This window comes from Bombina bombina, chromosome 7 (genome assembly GCF_027579735.1).
Source record: "Bombina bombina isolate aBomBom1 chromosome 7, aBomBom1.pri, whole genome shotgun sequence".
Classification (NCBI taxonomy): Eukaryota; Metazoa; Chordata; class Amphibia; order Anura; family Bombinatoridae; genus Bombina; species Bombina bombina.
The window spans coordinates 375,294,300-375,315,721 of NC_069505.1; the positions used below are offsets into that span (position 1 = coordinate 375,294,300).

General features: G+C 40.4%; 1 protein-coding gene across 2 annotated transcripts in view; it reads left to right on the top strand.

The window, feature by feature from the left end:
• The window catches only part of ATG7 (autophagy related 7), a 582,165-nt gene that overhangs the window by 348,524 nt on the left and 212,219 nt on the right, over positions 1 to 21,422 (top strand). For both annotated transcript variants that reach the window (XM_053721092.1, XM_053721093.1), the window contains one exon: positions 2,228 to 2,343. In XM_053721092.1, the coding sequence (XP_053577067.1) occupies positions 2,228 to 2,343 (116 nt within the window). The remainder of the gene's footprint in view (positions 1 to 2,227; positions 2,344 to 21,422) is intronic.

Below are 21,422 nucleotides of genomic sequence, written 5' to 3' on the forward strand. Positions count from 1 at the left end.
CCTGTACGTCGGTCGAATGACTGGGGTAGGCGGAGCCTAGGAGGGATCATATGACCAGCTTTGCTGGGCTCTTTGCCATTTCCTGTTGGGGAAGAGAATATCCCACAAGTAAGGATGACGCCGTGGACCGGACACACCGTTGGAGAAAGTAATTTATCAGGTAAGCATAAATTCTGTTTTTTCAATTTTCTTCCATAATCAATATGTGCTCAGTCTTTATGTATGCACACTTTCAGAGACACCAGCAACTACTGAGCATGTGCAAGAGTTGATAGTGTATACGTATATGAGTGATACAAACAAAGAAGGCGCCACCATAGTGCACAATCAGTAGTTAAAGACACGTCATTTATGCAAGTGATACTGTACTTACAAAATTTCAGACACTTGAGAAGTGTCACAATAGCCTCCTGGACTCTTAAAGGGCCATAATACCCAAATGTTTAAACACTTGAAAGTGATGCAGCATAGCTGTAAAAAGCTGACTAGAAAATATCTCCTGAACATCTCTATGTAAAAAAGAAAGATATTTTACCTCAAAAGTTCCTCAGTAGCCACCTCCCATTGTAAAGGATTTCTAAGCAGCATTTTAGTGTGTCTGTCCTGGGACAGCTGAAAGGATGAGCCTCGTGAACTCTCATATTATTTCACCAATCAGGTAAAGGAAGCTTACTATGAAATCTCATGAGAGTTAAGTCAAATCTCATGAGATCACAGTAAGAGTTCATGACCTCAGCACTGCTGATGCTGATTGGCTTCTGTTCATTTCTTCATTTTTTATTTTTTTTACCTGCAGCTGGGACCAGGTGAAGTATAACTTTTTACACATAACTTACTCTGCTGAGCTGAGGAGATTTTGAGGTACAATATCTTCCTTTTTTACATAGAGATACTCAGGTGATATTTTCCTGTCAGCTTTTTACAGTTATACTGCATCAGTTTCAAGTGATTTAGCATATGAGTATTATGTCCCTTTAAGAGTCATCCAGCTGAATCACACTCATGTACATTCTGGATCCGATGTCCATATGTAGCTGGTACTCCCCTGGGCTGGAAAACAACCAACGTCTGATGTAAAATCCTTCCACCGCAGCATGCTTCAGAGAGCTAAAGTCAATGGTATAGCCGGAAAGTTATCCTTCAACAAAGGATCACAGTGCATGTATAAAAGAATAAAAGTTTGTGGCACAAAAGTCTTAGTTAAAAGAATAAAAAGACTTTATTATTAGCACTACTAATAATGTGCTAATAAAAATGTATTTTTATTCTTTTAACTAAGACTTTTGTGCCACGAACTTTTATTCTTTTATACTTGCACTTTGATCCTTTGTTGAAGGATAACTTTCCGGCTATACCATTGACTTTAGCTCTCTGGAGCGTGCTGCGGTGGAAGGATTTTACATCAGACGTTGGTTGTTTTCCAGCCCAGGGGAGTACCAGCTACATACAGACATCGGATCCAGAAAGTACATGAGTGTGATTCAGCTGGATGACTCTTAAGAGTCCAGGAGGCGCTTGTGACACTTCTCAAGTGTCTGAAATTTTGTAAGTACAGTATCACTTGCATAAATGGCGTGTCTTTAACTACTGATTGTACACTATGGTGGCGCCTTCTTTGTTTGTATCATTTATATCTGTAGATTCTATCGTCTTGGGCCACCAACAAGAGTTTTGAAGAAGCAGCTTGCCACCACCTATCGAATTAAATACCAGCGGTTTGTTGGATATCCATTTTGGACTTTTAACTATTTTGCAACTATTTTATAACTATTTTTGCAACTATTTTTAGTTTAGTGCCAAAATATTTCCCTTTGGAGTTTGTATGTTTAGTCTGGAAATTTCCTGCTAACCTATATTATATAATTTGTGATTAATATTCACATTTAAATATCTAGGTTTTTTTTATATAACCAGTTTATGTTTTTGGTCTGAATTTTAATAGTTTTTAGACCATATCATCACATTGTTGGCGCACTGATTTTTATGTTTTGTTGATTATACGTATATGAGCCTGAGATTGGCTGATGGCTGTCACATGATACAGTGGGCAGGGAAATTAAGTAAAATGTCTCAGAAAAAAAATGTACTGATCATTTAAAATTCAGAATTAGTGCTATTGCATTGTCTTTGTATTACACATTTTACAGGATTTATTGTTGCTTTAAAATGTATTTTGTTAGGATGAGTTGTTGTGTATCAATTTTATTTATGGTTTGTTTTCTTTTAGTCCACTAGGGATCGAACCCTTGACCAGCAGTGCACTGTGAGCCGGCCCGGTTTGGCCATGATTGCTGGAGCTTTAGCTGTGGAGCTTATGATTTCAGTCATCCAACACCCAGAAGGGTACGTTACACATTTATAGTAATGCATTTAAAGCTGTGCAATTTGGCACACTCATGTAGGTACACTTATCCTGAAAAAGCAAATGCGTAGAAATAACGAGAAGATGAGGTAGATTCACTGGCGCACCTTTTGCACACTTCATAAATGTGTTAGATGTCACCTAAATATAAAAATATATCATCTAAATATATACATATTATATATATATATATATATATATATATATATATATATATATATATATATATATATATACACATTTCATCTAAATATTTACAGATCATATAAATATATCAGCTAAATATATTTATTTTGCAAGATGTACCGAGTCCACGGTTTCATGCTTACTTGTGGGATATTATCCTTCCTAACAGGAAGTGGCAAAGAGAGCACCCACAGCAGAGCTGTCTATATAGCTCCCCCCCTTAACTCCACCCTCCAGTCATTCTCTTTGCCGGCTCTAAGCAGGAAGGGTAAACTGAAAGAGGTGATAAACTGTTAGTTTTTATTTTTCTTCAAGCAAGAGTTTGTTATTTTTAAATGGTACCAGTGTGTACTATTTACTCTCAGGCAGGAGATGGATGAAGATTTCTGCCTAGAGGATGATGATCTTAACATTTGTAACTAAGGTCCACTGCTGTTCCCACAGAAGCTGAGGAGTACAGGAAAACTTCAGTGTGAGGAACGGTTTCTTGCTATACAGCAATGAGGTATGTTCAGTCATTTTTTCTGGAGAGACTGTGATATTTCAGAAAGGCTGACAGTATCCCCATGAGGGTAAGGGTAAGCAGTAATCCTAGACTTATAGTGGCATTACTAAGCTTGCATAAAGGGCTAAACTTATGGTTGACACTCAGTTTGAATGAAATTAGCAAACGGTTGTGTGTTCTGGGAGTGCTGTTAATAATCCTTTTAGAGACAACTGTATTGAGGGTACACTTGACTTTTTGGGGTTTTTAGAACCCACATGGCTGTAAAAACGCTTGGTGTGTTTTTTTGGAGGCCTTAGTAACATCCAGTGAGATGGGCGGGGCCTAATTTCTCTTGTAAAGTGTATCCAGTCCACGGATCATCCATTACTTGTGGGATATTCTCCTTCCCAACAGGAAGCTGCAAGAGGATCACCCACAGCAGAGCTGTCTATATAGCTCCTCCCCTTACTGCCACTACCAGTCATTCTCTTGCAGCTCTCAACACGATAGGAAGTAGCTAGAGAGATGTGGTGAATTTATGTAGTTTATCTTCAATCAAAAGTTTATTTATTTTCAAATGGTACCGGCGTTGTACTGTTTTAGCCTCAGGCAGAAAGTTGAAGAAGAGTCTGCCTGTGGTTTTTGATGATCTTAGCAGGTTGTAACTAAGATCCATTGCTGTTCTCACACATAACTGAAGAGATGAGGTAACTTCAGCTGGGGGAATGGCGTGCAGGGTCTCCTGCTATGAGGTATGTGCAGTTTAAATTTTTCTAGAGAAATGAATATGCTAGAAAATGCTGTTAATACCGGATTTATTTAAGGTAAGCCTGATTACAGTGATTTAATAACGACTTGTATCATGCTTGCTGTAAAAGGTAATATTCTTATTACTTTCTCACATTACTGAAAATAAGATAACGTTTGCTGGAAGTGTTTAAACGTTTTTTTCTACATATTGGTGATAAAACTTTATTGGGGCCCAGTTTTTTCCACATGGCTGGCTAGATTTTGCCTAGGGATAGTTTTTTTATGGTCCTCTCACTGTGAGTACAGGTTGGGAGGGGCCTAATTTCAGGCCTAAATCGTGCAGTAGTTTTTGCAGCTTGAGACTTCCAGCTTCCCTGAAGGAGTCCCTGAACACTTAGGACCTCTACAAAGGGGTTTTGTGCCTTCAAAAGTCATTGTATGGGCAGGTAGGGCCACAGCTGAGCTGTGGCAGTTTGTTGTGACTGTTAAAAAAACGTTTATATCGTTTTTTTAATCCGGTTTTGAAACTAAGGGGTTAATCATCCATTTGCAAGTGGGTGCAATGCTCTGTTAGTCTATTATACACACTGTAAAAATTTCGTAAGATTTACTGCTTTTTATCACTGTTTTTCAATTTCTGACAAAATTTGTTTCTCTTAAAGGCACAGTACCGTTTTTATTTTTTGCTTGTTTACATTTATCAAAGTGTTTTCCAAGCTTGCTGGTCTCATTGCTAGTCTGTTTAAACATGTCTGACATAGAGGAAACTCCTTGTTCATTATGTTTAGAAGCCATTGTGGAACCCCCTCTTAGAATATGTACCAAATGTACTGATTTTACTTTGTTATAAAGATCATATTCTGTCTTTAAAAGATTTATCACCAGAGGAAATTGACAAGGGGGAAGTTATGCCGACTAACTCGCCCCACGTGTCAGAACCTTTGACTCCCGCTCAAGGGACTCCCGCTCAAGTGGCACCAAGTACATCTAGCGTGCCCATGGCGTTTACTTTACAAGACATGGCGGCAGTTATGGATCATACCCTTACAGCGGTATTGTCCAAACTACCAGGGTTACAAGGAAAGCGAGACAGCTCTGGGACTAGAAAAAATACAGAGCTCTTTGACGCTTTAGTAGCTATGTCTGATATCGCCTCACAATATGCAGGAGCTGAGGCAGGAGAGCTTCTTTCTGTGGGTGATTTTTCTGAGTCAGGGAAGATGCTTCAACCTGATTCTGATATGTCTACATTTAAATTTAAGCTTGAACACCTCCGCGTGTTGCTCAGGGAGGTTTTAGCTACTCTGGATGACTGTGACACCATTATAGTGCCAGAGAAATTGTGTAGATTTTATAAATACTATGCAGTGCCTGTTTACACTGATGTTTTTCCAATACCTAAAAGGTTTTCAGAAATTATTACTAAGGAATGGGATAGACCAGGTGTACCGTTCTCTCCCCCTCCTATTTTTAAGAAAATGTTTCCAATAGATGCCGCTACACGGGACTTATGACAAACGGTCCCTAAGGTGGAGGGAGCAGTTTCTACCCTAGCTAAGCGTACAACTATTCCCGTCGAGGACAGTTGTGCTTTCCTAGATCCAATGGATAAAAAGTTAGAGGGTTACCTTAAGAAAATGTTTATTCAACAAGGTTTTATTCTCCAGCCTCTTGCATGCATTGCCCCGGTCACTGCTGCTGCGGCCTTCTGGTTTGAGTCTCTGGAAGAGGCCTTACAGGTAGAAACTCCATTGGATGATATACTTGACAAGCTTAAAGCGCTTAAGCTAGCCAATTCATTTGTTTCTGACGCCGTTGTTCATTTAACCAAACTAATGGCTAAGAACTCAGGTTTTGCTATACAGGCGCGTAGGGCGCTATGGCTTAAATCCTGGTCAGCTGACGTTACTTCAAATTCTAAGCTTCTCAACATTCCCTTCAAGGGGCAGACCCTATTCGGGCCTGGACTGAAGGAGATCATTTCTGATATTACTGGAGGAAAAGGTCATGCCCTTCCTCAGGATAGGTCTAATAAATTAAGGACCAAACAAACTAATTTTCGTGCCTTTCGAAACTTTAAGACAAGCGCGGCATCAACTCCCTCTAATGCAAAACAAGAGGGAAATTTTGCCCAGTCCAAGCCGGTCTGGAGACCTAACCAGGCCTGGAACAAAGATTAGCAGGCCAAGAAGCCTGCTGCTGCCTCTAAGACAGCATGAAAGATCAGCCCCCGATCCGGTAATGGATCTAGTAGGGGGCAGACTTTCTCTCTTCGCCCAGGCTTGGGCAAAATATGTCCAGGATCCCTGGGCGTTGGAAATTGTGTCCCAGGAATATCTTTTGGACTTCAAAGCTTCTTCCCCAAAAGGAAGATTTCACCTCTCACAATTATCTGCAGACCAGATAAAGAGAGAGGCATTCTTACATCGTGTTCAAGACCTCCTAGTTATGGGAGTGATCCACCCAGTTCCAAAGGAGGAACAGGGGCAAGGCTTCTATTCTTATCTCTTTGTGGTTCCCAAGAAAGAGGGAACCGTCAGACCAATCTTAGAACTCAAGATCCTAAACAAATTTCTCAGGGTCACATCATTCAAGATGGAGACTATTCGAACCATCCTACCTATGATCCAGGAGGGTCAATACATGACAATACATGATGCTTATCTTCACATTCCGATACACAAAGATCATCATCGGTTTCTCAGGTTTGCCTTCCTAGACAGGCATTACCAGTTTGTGGCTCTTCCCTTTGGGTTAGCTACGGCACCAAGAATCTTTACGAAGGTTCTGGGGTCACTTCTGGCGGTCCTAAGGCCGCGGGGCATAGAAGTAGCCCCTTACTTAGACGACATTCTGATACAGGCGTCGAATTTCCAAATTGCCAAGTCCCATACGGACATTGTTCTGGCATTCCTGAGGTCTCATTGGTGGAAAGTGAACGAAAAGAAGAGTTCTCTATCCCCTCTCACAAGAGTTTCCTTCCTGGGAACTCTGATAGATTCTGTAGAAATAAGGATTTACCTGACAGAGGACAGGTTGTCAAAACTTCTAAATTCCTGCCGTGTTCTTTATTATACTTCTCACCCTTCGGTGGCTCAGTGTATGGAAGTAATCGGCTTAATGGTAGCGGCAATGGACATAGTTCTGTTTGCCCGCCTACATCTCAGACCGCTGCAACTCTGCATGCTCAGTCAGTGGAATAGGGATTACACAGATTTGTCCCCTCTACTAAATCTGGATCAAGAAACCAGGGATTCTCTTCTCTGGTGGCTATCTCTGGTCCATCTGTCCAAAGGTATGACCTTCCGCAGGACAGATTGGACATTAGTAACAACAGATGCCAGCCTTCGGGGCTGGGGTGCAGTCTGGAACTCTCTGAAGGCTCAGGGGTTGTGGACTCAGGAGGAGGCACTCCTTCCAATAAACATTCTAGAACTAAGAGCGATATTCAATGCTCTTCAGGCTTGGCCTCAGCTAGCGGCAGTGAGGTTCATCAGATTTCAGTCGGACAACATCACGATTGTAGCTTACATCAACCATCAAGGGGGAACAAGAAGTTCCCTAGCGATGTTGGAGGTTTCAAAGATAATTCAATGGGCAGAGATTCACTCTTGCCATCTATCAGCTATCCATATCCCAGGAGTAGAGAACTGGGAGGCAGATTTTCTAAGTCGTCAGACTTTTCATCCGGGGGAGTGGGAGCTCCATCTGGAGGTGTTTGCACAGTTGATTCAACGTTGGGGCAAACCAGAACTGGATCTCATGGCGTCTCGCCAGAACGCCAAACTTCCTTGTTATGGATCCAGGTCCAGGGATCCCAAGGCAGCGCTAATAGATGCTCTAGCAGCGCCTTGGTCCTTCAACCTGGGTTATGTGTTTCCACCATTTTCTCTGCTCCCTCGTCTGATTGCCAGGATCAAACAGGAGAGAGCATCAGTAATTTTGATAGCACCTGCGTGGCCACGCAGGACTTGGTATGCAGATCTGGTGGACATGTCATCCTTTCCACCATGGACTATGCCTCTGAGGCAGGACCTTCTACTTCAGGGTCCTTTCAACCATCCAAATCTAATTTCTCTGCGGCTGACTGCTTGGAGATTGAACGCTTGATTTTATCAAAGCGTGGTTTCTCCGAGTCGGTCATTGATACCTTAATACAGGCGCGAAAGCCTATCACCAGGAAAATCTATCATAAGATATGGTGTAAATATCTTCATTGGTGTGAATCCAAGGGTTACTCATAGAGTAAGGTCAGGATTCCTAGGATATTATCTTTTCTTCAAGAAGGATTGGAGAAGGGTTTGTCAGCTAGTTCCTTAAAAGGACAGATTTCTGCTCTGTCTATTCTTTTGCACAAACGTCTGGCTGAGGTTCCAGACGTGCAGGCGTTTTGTCAGGCTTTAGTCAGAATCAAGCCTGTGTTTAAACCTGTTGCTCCGCCTTGGAGTTTAAATTTAGTTCTTAAGGTTCTTCAAGGGGTTCCGTTTGAACCTTTGCATTCCATAGATATTAAGCTCTTATCCTGGAAGGTTCTGTTTTTAGTAGCTATCTCCTCAGCTCGAAGAGTTTCTGAGTTATCTGCTTTAAAATGTGATTCCCCTTATCTCATTTTTCATGCAGATAAGGTAGTGTTACGTACCAAACCTGTTTTTTTACCTAAGGTGGTATCTAATAAAAATATCAATCAGGAGATTGTTGTACCATCACTGTGTCCTAATCCTTTTTCAAAGAAGGAACGTCTTTTACACAATCTTGACGTGGTTCGTGCTTTAAAGTTTTATTTACAAGCTACTAAAGATTTTCGTCAAACATCTGCATTGTTTGTTGTCTACTCTGGACAGAGGAGAGGCCAAAAGGCTTCGGCAACCTCTCTTTCTTTTGGCTAAGGAGTAAAATACGCTTAGCTTATGAGACTGCTGGCCAGCAGCCTCCTGAAAGGATTACAGCTCATTCTACTAGAGCGGTAGCTTCCACATGGGTTTTTAAAATTTGATACTTTTGCTTCTTCGGAGGCTATTTTTGGGAGAAAGGTCTTGCAGGCAGTGGTGCCTTCCGTTTAAGCGCCTGCCTTGTCCCTCCCTTCATCCGTGTCCTATAGCTTTGGTATTGGTATCCCACAAGTAATGGATGATCCGTGGACTGGATACACCTTACAAGAGAAAACATAATTTATGCTTACCTGATAAATTTATTTCTCTTGTGGTGTATCCAGTCCACGGCCCGCCCTGTCATTTTAAGGCAGGTGTTTTTTATTTTTAAACTACAGTCACCACTGCACCCTATAGTTTCTCCTTTCTCTTGCTTGTCTTCGGTTGAATGACTGGTAGTGACAGTTAGGGGAGGAGCTATATAGACAGCTCTGCTGTGGGTGATCCTCTTGCAGCTTCCTGTTGGGAAGGAGAATATCCCACAAGTAATGGATGATCCGTGGACTGGATACACCACAAGAGAAATAAATTTATCAGGTAAGCATAAATTATGTTTTTGCGCCTCAGTTGCGCAGTTGTTTTCTCTTGACAAGCAGCAAGCTACAACACCGGAGGGTCCTGGTGAACTTCTTGGGCCAAATCGAAGCTTTATCCCCACATTACCAATCCCTAAGGGCAGGTAGGCGCCACAGCAGAGCTGTGGCAAGGTGCTGACAGGGTTTTTACCGGTTTTTGGCACTTTGTCAATCCGGTTTCCATATTTTGGGGTTAATTGTTTAATTTGCTTGTGGTGCAATCTTGCTAAAGCTTATTGAATCTGCTGTAAAAAAATCGAGAAATTTGGGGTATTTTTAAGCAGTTTTGCAGTTTGTGTATGCCTTTTTTTCTCTTAAAGGCACAGTACCATTTATTAAATTGTTGGTTTTTTTCACTGAATAAAGTGTTTTCCAAGCTTGCTTGTCTCATTACTAGCCTGTTCAACATGTCTGACATTGAGGAAACTCCTTGCTCAATATGTTTAGAAGCCATTGTGGAACCCCCTCTTAGAATGTGTCCCACATGTACTGATATGTCTATAAATTGCAAACAGCATATTTTGACTTATAAGAGTATGGCACTGGATGATTCTCAGACAGAAGGAAATCAGGTTATGCCATCTAGTTCTCCCCAATGAGTCACAACCAGTAACGTCCGCACAAGTGACGCCAAGTACCTCTAGTGCGTCTAATTATTTCACCTTCCAAGATATGGCCACAGTTATGAATACTACCCTCACAGAGGTTTTATCTAAACTGCCTGGGTTGCAAGGGAAGCGCAGTAGCTCTGTGTAAAGAAAAAATGCTGAGCCTTCTGACACTTTAGTAGCCGTATCCGATGTACCTTCACAATATTCTGAGGTAGGGATGAGGGATTTGCTGTCTGAGGGAGAGATTTCTGATTCAGGAAAGATGTTCCCTCAGACAGATTCAGATATGATGGCATTTAAATTTAAGCTAGAACACCTCCGCTTATTGCTCAGGGAGGTTTTAACGACTCTGCATGATTGTGACCCTATTGTAGTTCCAGAGAAATTGTGTAAAATGGACAAATATTTAGAGGTTCCTGTCTACACTGATGTTTTTCCGGTCCCTAAGAGGATTTCGGACATTGTTTCTAAGGAGTGGGATAGACCAGGTATTCCGTTCGCTCCCCCTCCTATTTTTAAGAAGATGTTTCCCATATCCGACACCATGCGGGACTTGTGGCAGACCCTATATACATATACAGGTAGCCCTCAGTTTACGCCAGGGTTAGGTTCCAGAAGGAATGATTGTAAATCGAAACCGTTGTAAATTGAAACCCAGTTTATAATGTAAGTCAATGGGAAGTGAGGGAGATAGGTTCCAGGCCCCTCTCAAAATTGACATAAGTAACACCTAATACATTATTTTTAAAGCTTTGAAATGAAGACTTTAAATGGTAAACAGCATTATAAACCTAAAAATATACTGTAGATTGTATCATCATCAAACTAAGTTTAATAAACAAAAACATTTGCTAAACCGCACCTAACAAAATTATCACACAAACACAGACTGTATCATCATCAATCTAAGTTTAATGAACAAAAACAAAATAATCACATAACAGACTGTATCATCAATCTAAGTTTAATGAACAAAGTTTAATGAACAAAAACTAAATAATTACACAACTGACTGTATCATCATCAAACTAAGTTTAATGTAGAAAAAAGTTTTTTTACTTGCATTTTTCTGCAAGGGAAGTGGCTGCTAGATCTTGTTCCTTTAAAAACGGATCCATTGCTCAGGTCTGGTTATACACTGATTAGCCTGCCTGTGTTTAATCACACAACAGACTGTATCATCATCAAACTAAGTTTAATGAACAAAAACGTTTTTTACTTGCCTTTTTCCGCAAACAGTTCTCTGCATTGAGTCTGCAGCTAAGGGAAGTGGCTGCTAGATCTTGTTCCTTTGAAAGCTGATCCATTGATCATGTCTGTCTTGCTTTTCTTTGCATGTGTTTGCTGCAACACAAGCGGACAGCTCCACCTACTGGCTATTTTAATGTATGCATGTGCTAATGCTTTCAATAGCAGTCAATGCTTTTCAATAGCAAAAAAAAGGGCATTATTCTGAAACGGCGCAAATTGAACCATCGTAAACCGAGGGCCACCTGTATACATACACACACAGTCATTGCCAAAAATATTGGCACCCCTGCATTTCTGTCAGATAATATGCACCACATCACCCAGAAAATTGTTGCAATTAAAAATGTTTAGGCATTCTCATTTTTTTTTTTTTTTAAACAATATTTTTTATTGAGGTTTTTTGTACATTGACAATTAGAATGAGAACATAAGGTTTTGATAAGTCAAGACAGTACAATGATTATACAGTAGGCTAATGCCTTATTTCAAGAACAAAAACTGTACACCAATCAAAACTTGCAAGTCAGAGATATACAACATTTCAAGAATAGTAGGAAAGGGAATGCCTACAGTAAAGTGATATCAACACCAGTGAAACTATTTTCTTAATAAGTATATAATTGGGGTAACTACAGTATAGGCCCCTCATGGACCAGATAAACAGGGTATAAAACAGAGGTTAGTAGTTACGTGGAAGTCACTAATGGACCATATGAAAACGGGTAAGGGTAGGTCAGCAGGCGATAGCTGCTAGAAGATTGGGAGGGGGGGCGTGTCAGGAGAACTTGATGAGAAAATAGATGTCATCACAGAGCTTATCCAGTAATGAGTCATATGTCATCCAATTTAGTATGTAAAATATATGTGAGCATGAGCCAGAATTTAACCTTTCAGCTATAAGATTATGATGGTGGCTTTTATATGAATAGGGGGATGGGTATACTAATTTAGACAGTAGTGAGTAAAAGTGTTGTAACCTTAGAACATGACATATGCAGATGCAATTTAGGGAAATAGCAGTGGCAATAACTATAAAACTGGGGTTGCTTAGAGTTGATATAACTACAATTCACATGGAACAAATATATGAGCCAGGCTGTCCCAGATAATCTGGTAAGAAATACCAAATCAGGAAAATAGTAGATGCTGTAGCTAATGAGGAGACGAACAATTATGCCGTTACACCAGTGTAAAAGGTTATTTACTAAGCCGTTATGTGGGAATAGTCTCCATGAAGCTATACTTTGGGTAATATTGAGCAATAGTAGTTGGGAGCTTATCGTAAGGGTACCTTCTTGTTGATACCTGGTGAGGTTAAAATAATTCAAGTATAAGGAGCAGGAGGGACATTTGAGATGTTCATATAAAAGCCAAAAGGTATGGCTTATATCAGTATTCTGTGTGTAGAAGAAAGCTCCTGTTGTGTACTAGTTTCTGAAAAATAAGAGAGCTGAAATATATAGGGAATCTGAAAACTACCATTGATATAAATATAAGGCAATATGTACATAAGAGTAAGCTTATATGAGGTCTCATGCTGAGAATATGAATATTTCGTAGCCAAGTGTTGCGTGAGGTAATGATGGCAAATGTAGTTAATGGCATAAAATATACCTTATCATGCTACATCATAGTATGTAAAAGAATGACTGTGATGTACATGCTGGGGGCTTAGTCTACTTGGTCACTCTACTGAGATCTAGACAGTTATGATGTTGGGGATATATACGTCTCATTGTAGCTGGCAGGATAAGAGGATACATAGGCTGGGGCTTGATATCTGAGGAACATGCATTGGCTCATATAAAACTTTTGTGTGGGGAGGACCTGAAATGAAGATTTACTGTACATACATCTAGTATAAGCATTAGGATTAAGATTATAGAATAATGACCAACAGGTATAAACCAAATAACAATTAACTACAACATGCATTCCCCATAAGTACTGAAAAAGAAGGGAAGTAATTAAACCATGTGATTAGGCATAGTGAACAATAGTCATAGATGATAAGGTGTCTTGTAAAGGCATCAGACAGAAAGTCTTCATGTATTAGAACAGTAATGTGGGTGCATCCAGTAACTTTAGAAATGGTAGGCTTAGTTCATATCACCTCCCAGTAGGTGACGACCGAGTATATATTATCAGAGGGTGTACAATATGGGGTGGGTATACATGACTTCAGACTGGTGACCCCAATCAGGATAAGGGCTCAGGACTTCCTACATATAAATTGTCAATAAGTATATAGTGCACCAGAATAGTATTAGCTGAATAAGAACTTGTAGCTATGATCCACTAATATACCAAGAGAACCAGTTTTTCTTACTACCTGATATGTGCTAGTGGAGGTGAGCATTTCTAGAGTATATAATATAATAGAGAAAAAAAAAACAGAGCACAAGTAAACATATGACCAGGATACATAATTAGTTCTCAGCATCATGTGACCTAGTAAGAGTAAACAGGAGACTTAACATTAGTCACAAGGGATAACAGTGAAAATCAGCTGACTAATATGGATTTTATACTCTGCTACACACATAGAAGATTGCAATTCCCATATAAGAATCTACATATTCGTTTTCTCTATGAACTATCTGGGAGCCAAAACTCCAGGCAGTGAATACCTGGTGGCTCTCTTAGCCCGAGATGAGCAATGTGCAATCCCTCTCTTGTATCTCAAAAAGGGGGAAGAGTTATATGAGAGCTGCTGAGATTCTTAGACCTAAGTTCATTAGCCCCCATCTACAATGTAGCATAATCTACCTGACAGGTCTGTTGTAAGGTAATTTGAATAGAGTGCAAACCTCCCCATATAGAAGCTAGACTAAACACATATGTACCGCCCAAATATAATGCACCTGAAGACACCCTCATTATTCTGCATTGCGAACTCTATCATAGAGATGCAATCTGATATGCATGAAATATGAATAGCTATAAACACGGAAAAAGCAAAAAAAAAAAAAAAAACAGGTCACTCAGTGTTGAAGTATATGGGGGAACCCTTACAGTTGATCATTTAAGCTGATGTCGAGTCAGTCTGATAAAGACCCCAGTTTTGTCCCAGTCTAAAAATACCTCAGCCTATGCCAGTTCTGATGAGGGTATTAAGCGGGCATATGGTATCGAGTAAGTCCCAGCAGCGAACGTTAAATACCCTTTTTAGTTTGGAGCATGGGATCCATAATAGTAGTGTCCCAATCTTGCCCCCGTTAGTGATGGGTCGAGTCTCGGCTGGTAGCGATATCCCATAACGCTTCGTAATGGTATACTGATGTTTCCCCACATCTTTCATCCCTTGCATGTGCAGAGTTATGTCAGGCGAGTGAAGGGCTGAGGAGCAAGGCTGTGAGTTGGACTCCATGCTATTCCTGTTCTCGTGGGCAGTCAAATGTCCAGTAGTCTTCCGATCTTGGTTCCCACGTGGGGAGACCTGCTGCGAATTACGCAGGGCTGAAGAAGGCACATCCTCCAGGAAAGCAGGTGTCTCGGCTCTCTGTCTCTGCGGGAGGGCATAGTTCCCCAGCACATGTTGCTCCGCCAGTGTCAATACACATCTTAGACTCTCTTGCAGATCGGCAAAGTGCTGATCAATGAGTATCTGGGTCCTCTGTTCCCACTGTTCCACTGCCTCCATTTCAGCTGACAGACAATGTTCTGTACAGATGAGTGATGAGTGTCTAAAACTTGATATTCCTGAATTGCCCGGGGTTTAGCGATTGTAATAGGCCGCCGCCTCAGCTACTAAACAGTCTTGATCAAAGCCCCAAATAATGTGAATGGCATGATAGAGGAATCTATCAACTGGTAACGCTTCATAAGGCTGTATCAGTACAATACTTAGATAGATTAGCAATATAATTTCCGATAATTGTAGGTTTGTCCATGAGATATCAGGAGCTTCTGTTTTTATGACCAAGCATGGCCATCGCCCGGACACGCCCAGGCATTCTCATTTTTATTTATTTTTGTTTGTATTGGTATGACACAAAAAAAGTGGTGGGGAAAAAAAGCCAAATCTGACTCATTCCACGCAAAACTCCAAAAATGGACTGGACAAAATTATTGGCACCTTCTCAAAATTGTAAGAAAAAATTGTAAGAAATAATTGCATTCCAAGTTGTGATGCTCCTGTATTTTGTAATTAAACTCACCTGTATCAATTAACAAGGGCTGACAATATAGAAATCACACCGGCAACCAGTTGGTGAAAAATTGACTCAACCTTTCTGTTGTGTGTCTCTGTGTGCCACACTGAGCATGGAGAAGAGAAAGAGCAGCAAAGAATTGTCTCAGGATTTGAGAACAAAAATTATGGAAAAGCATGGAGAATCTCAAGGTTACAAGTCCATCTCCAGAGATTTTAATGTTCCTGTGTCCACTGTGCGCAACATTGTCAGACGAAAGAGAAAAATTGGACGTTGGCGAAAGAGAAAAATTGATCAAAGATTGCAATGAAGGATTGTTCGAATGGTGGATAAAAAACCTCAATCAACTTCCACAGTAATGCAAGCTGACCTTCAGGCACAGGGTTTTCTGAATGAAAAGGGACACTATAGTAGGAGACCCAGGAGGCCCCACTGCTGACACAGAAACATAAAAAGCCTGAGGAAGCCAAAATAATTTTGGGAGAATGTGCTGTGGACAGACAAAACAAAATTACATCTTTTTGGTAAAGCCCATCATTCTACTGTTTTCAGAAAAGAAATGGGGCTTTTAAAGAAAAGAATACAGTCTCTACAGTCAAACATGGTGGAGTTTCACTGATGTTTTGTGGTTGCTTTGCTGCTTCAGGCACTGGATGTCTTGACTGTGTGCAAGGCTGTCAGGATGCCAGGAATCAGACTAGAAGTGCAAAAATAATCACACCTTTATTAATAGCAAAAAATAATAAAAAGTCCACAAGTCAAATAACAAGTCAGAAATCAAAACCAGAGCTGGTAGTCAGACGAGCCGAGTCAGGAGCCAAAGCGAATAGTCAGACGAGCCGGAATCAGGAACAAGGAAAACAGCAGAGTCAGGAACAAGCCAGGGATCAGGAACCAGGAAAGACGTCAGGCAGCCAGGTAATACACAGGAACTCTCACAAACAGGTCTGAGACAACGCAAAGTCAAAGCATACTGAACAGAGGCCCTTTAAATAATAAATGATGACATCACAATTCTGAGACTGCATCCTGTCTCACATGGATGATGCACACCAGTCAGGCCATAAAAGGAAGTGCAGGAATTGAGCACCATCCCCCACAATGCACCATAGTCAGGAAGAGAGGTTAGTAAAATGGCTGCCAGCAGCACATGGCAAACACAACAGGGAAAAAACCCTGACAAAGGCATTATGAAATCTGAAGGCTACCAAAGAATTCTGTGGTGTAATGTAGGGCTCAGTGTCAGAAAGTTGGGTCTCCGTCAGAGGTCATGGGTCTTACAGCAGGACAATGACCCAAAGTACACGTCAAAAAGCACCCAGAAATGGTTTAAAACAAAGCACTGGAGAGTACTGAACTGGCCAGCAATGAGTCTAGATTTCAATCCTATAGAGCATCTGTCGAGAGATCTCAAAACAGCAGTTGGGAAAAGGAACCCTTCCAATCTTAGAGACTTGGAGCAGTTGGTGAAATAATTCCAGTAGAGAGGTGTAAGAAACTCATTGATAGTTACAGGAAGCGATTGATTTCAGTTATTTTTCCCAAGGGGTGTGCTACCAAATATTAAATTGAATGTGCCAATAATTTTGTCCAGTCCATTTTTGTAGTTTGCGTGGAATGTAGCAGATTTGACTTTTTTTCCTCCACTTTGTGTCATACCAATACAAACAAAAGAAATAAACATGAGAATGCCTAAACATTTGTAATTACAACAATTTTCAAGAGAGAGATATCTATCTACTGGACAGCTGTTTCGTTCTCATCAGCTGTAGATAGATTTTTGATTGATGCTAGGTAAAGCTCATTCCAGGTCAAAATTAAAATTCATTAAAATTATTGTGGCGATAAAAGCATGAGATAAAAATCCTCCATATCGCAAAAATATTGCATAGACAATTATCACATCTAGGCAAGTATCTCCACTTGCCTTTACCTAGTAAAACTCCATACATATTGTTACCAATGCACGAGACCTAGCAACAATTAAAAATCTAGCTACTGCTGATGAGTTCTTTTTTTTCATATCTTTTTATTGGAGTTTATAATACAAAACAAGAAAAGAAGACACAAAAATATGTCCCAAATCTTACAGATTGGACTAAGCAATGCTGTATTTTTTTCCCACACAAACAATATATTAGTAAGCATATTCCAGCAATTACACATCTTGTATATTTTAACAATACTGGGACAATAAAAAAGAAGAAAAAGAAAAGGAAGATAAATCAACTACAAAAAACAGGTCAGAGATCTTGAACAGGTTTAGATTTAGTTGCAGGTATCCATGGCTGCAGACAACTTGATCCCAATTATAATATAACAGCTCTTTAAATACATTATCAACAGAATCTGCATTAATTTGTATAATTAAGTCAGAGGGGAGGGAGAAAAAATAATAATAATAATATTATAATCAAGACAATTCAATTCTCCTCTCACCCCTTAGCCATACAGGCTAGGTAAATCTCCTCTTAGCATAGCCTCCTCTAGGTATATCGAACCTCGGAGGAGGAACATTATTTGGTTTTGACTTTCTTTAGGCAGAGAACTAATTGATGCCATCTATCTACTGCTGATGAGTTCTAATAAGAACAAAACACCTGTCCAGTAGTGGTTTATGTATTTGCTGCACTTACCCTGTTATGGGGACTGCTGTGTGTTAACACAGTATCTGAAAAATCCTCAGATGTTGCATATCTAATTTGCATATCTTACCCAGAATCCTCTTGTGCATTGGTAACAACGTATATGGAGTTTTACTGGGTAAAGGCAAGCGGATACTTGCCTAGATGTGCTAATTGTCTATGCAATAATTTCTATTGATTTACTTTTGTGATATGGACGATTTTAATCTCATGCTTTTATCTCCACCATAATTGTAATGGATTTTAATTTTACCCTGGAATGAGCTTTACCTAGCAGCAATCAAAAATGTATCTACTGCTGATGAGTTCTAATAAGAATGAAACAGCTGTCCAGTAGTGATTTTTGTATTTGCTGCACTGACCCTGTTAAGGGGACCGCTGTGTGTTAACACAGTATCTGAAGCAAAAATACTGAGTTGTTGCATATCTAATTTGCATATCTTACCCAGAATCCTCTTGTGCATTGGTAATAATGTATATGGAGTTTTACTGGGTAAAGGCAAGCGGGGATACTTGCCTAGATGTGCTAATTGTCTATGCAAACATTTCTATTGATTTTATTTTGCGATATGGAGGATTTTAATCTCATGCTTTTACAGGGAGTGCAGAATTATTAGGCAAATGAGTATTTTGACCACATCATCCTCTTTATGCATGTTGTCTTACTCCAAGCTGTATAGGCTCGAAAGCCTACTACCAATTAAGCATATTAGGTGATTTGCATCTCTGTAATGAGAAGGGGTGTGGTCTAATGACATCAACACCCTATATCAGGTGTGCATAATTATTAGGCAACTTCCTTTCCTTTGGCAAAATGGGTCAAAAGAAGGACTTGACAGGCTCAGAAAAGTCAAAAATAGTGAGATATCTTGCAGAGGGATGCAGCACTCTTAAAATTGCAAAGCTTCTGAAGCGTGATCATCGAACAATCAAGCGTTTCATTCAAAATAGTCAACAGGGTCGCAAGAAGCGTGTGGAAAAACCAAGGCGCAAAATAACTGCACATGAACTGAGAAAAGTCAAGCGTGCAGCTGCCAAGATGCCACTTGCCACCAGTTTGGCCATATTTCAGAGCTGCAACATCACTGGAGTGCCCAAAAGCACAAGGTGTGCAATACTCAGAGACATGGCCAAGGTAAGAAAGGCTGAAAGACAACCACCACTGAACAAGACACACAAGCTGAAACGTCAAGACTGGGCCAAGAAATATTTCAAGACTGATTTTTCTAAGGTTTTATGGACTGATGAAATGAGAGTGAGTCTTGATGGGCCAGATGGATGGGCCCGTGGCTGGATTGGTAAAGGGCAGAGAGCTCCAGTCCGACTCAGGCGCCAGCAAGGTGGAGGTGGAGTACTGGTTTGGGCTGGTATCATCAAAGATGAGCTTGTGGGGCCTTTTCGGGTTGAGGATGGAGTCAAGCTCAACTCCCAGTCCTACTGCCAGTTTCTGGAAGACACCTTCTTCAAGCAGTGGTACAGGAAGAAATGTGCATCCTTCAAGAAAAACATGATTTTCATGCAGGACAATGCTCCATTACACGCGTCCAAGTACTCCACAGCGTGGCTGGCAAGAAAGGGTATAAAAGAGGAAAATCTAATGACATGGCCTCCTTGTTCACCTGATCTGAACCCCATTGAGAACCTGTGGTCCATCATCAAATGTGAGATTTACAAGGAGGGAAAACAGTACACCTCTCTGAACAGTGTCTGGGAGGCTGTGGTTGCTGCTGCACGCTATGTTGATGGTGAACAGATAAAAACACTGACAGAATCCATGGATGGCAGGCTTTTGAGTGTCCTTGCAAAGAAAGGTGGCTATATTGGTCACTGATTTGTTTTTGTTTTGTTTTTGAATGTCAGAAATGTATATTTGTGAATGTTGAGATGTTATATTGGTTTCACTGGTAAAAATAAATAATTGAAATGGGTATATATTTGTTTTTTGTTAAGTTGCCTAATAATTATGCACAGTAATAGTCACCTGCACACACAGATATACCCCTAAAATAGCTAAAACTAAAAACAAACTAAAAACTACTTCCAAAAATATTCAGCTTTGATATTAATGAGTTTTTTGGGTTCATTGAGAACATGGTTGTTGTTCAATAATAAAATTAATCCTCAAAAATACAACTTGCCTAATAATTCTGCACTCCCTGTATCTCCACCATAATGTTAATGAATTATATATATAGGTATAGATATATACAGATGTATACAGGAATATCTATTTAGAAGTACCTAGAACATATTCTGTTATGTGCAGAACATTGGGATTTGAAAATGTTACACTAAATACATAGTTAAAAACTTTTATTAAAAATGATTATTGCATAAATATGCTTTCCTTCCATAAGGCAAGGAGAGTCCACAACTTCCTTGCTTACTGTTGGGAAATACAACACCTGGCCACCAGGAGGAGGCAAAGACACCCCAGCCAAAGGCTTAAATATCCCTCCCACTTCCCCTATCCCCCAGTCATTCTTTGCCTTTCGTCATTATAGGAGGTGGCAGAGAAGTGTCAGAAGATTTGGATAGTCCTGTAATGGGTATGTTCCGTTCAAGAAAGGACTGGAGTTTTAAGTAATCATGTCAACCTCTCAGTGAGAGTATTGATGAAAGTTAGAGTCTGGAGATGCAGGGAAAGTTTTTCTGCGAACCCATCCAGACTGTCGCATAACAGCTCCTGAGAAATCATTGTTGACGAGTTTCAATGCTTGCTTGTACACACTCAAGTCCATGTCAGAGTGTTGCTGCAAGACTGTGACACTTGAGAGGCTGTGCCTGTTCCACAGCACGGATCCTGGAGGGTAAGACCCTTTTCATATATACACTTTTGTTATACAGGGTCACAGTGTGGCGCTTTTATAACTCAATAGGATCAAGGGTTACTATCTCCTTCAGGGAGATTATTTAAACAGTAAGGGGTTATTTATAACTGCTTTAATGTGAGAGTTTTTGGACTCATAGACTGTGTGCTTTTGGTTTGGCTTACCGCCTTTTTCATAGCAAGGGAAGTCCTGTCCTACGCACCACGTGACAGGGTGTGGTCTTTTCATTTTCCTACGATCCTGCTGCGGACATCACTCCTAAAGAGAGCATTTTTACCATTAGCTGTTTGGGTCTAGGAGGTGGTGAGTGCCCCAGCCATTGGGATTATAAAGGTGCCGTTTTTTTAAAATAAAAGCGTAAAAAAGTTTTTTTGTCTATCCTTCTGTGGATATATCTTAGCTATGGAGGACTCTGATACTACATTAGAAGGTTCCGCTCCTTCTGTACTGATTAATAATTCCTGTGAGGAGGCCGTGGTTTGCCCGCCTGCTCAATTTTGTTCCATTTGCCTAAGCACTGTTCTAAAGTCTAAGAAGGGAGAAACACCTGCTAATACTCATAGCGCTATTAGCCCCTCTGAGTCGTCTACCTCTCAGGAATCTCTGTCCCGAGAGATTACTACACTACCCACTCCACATGCA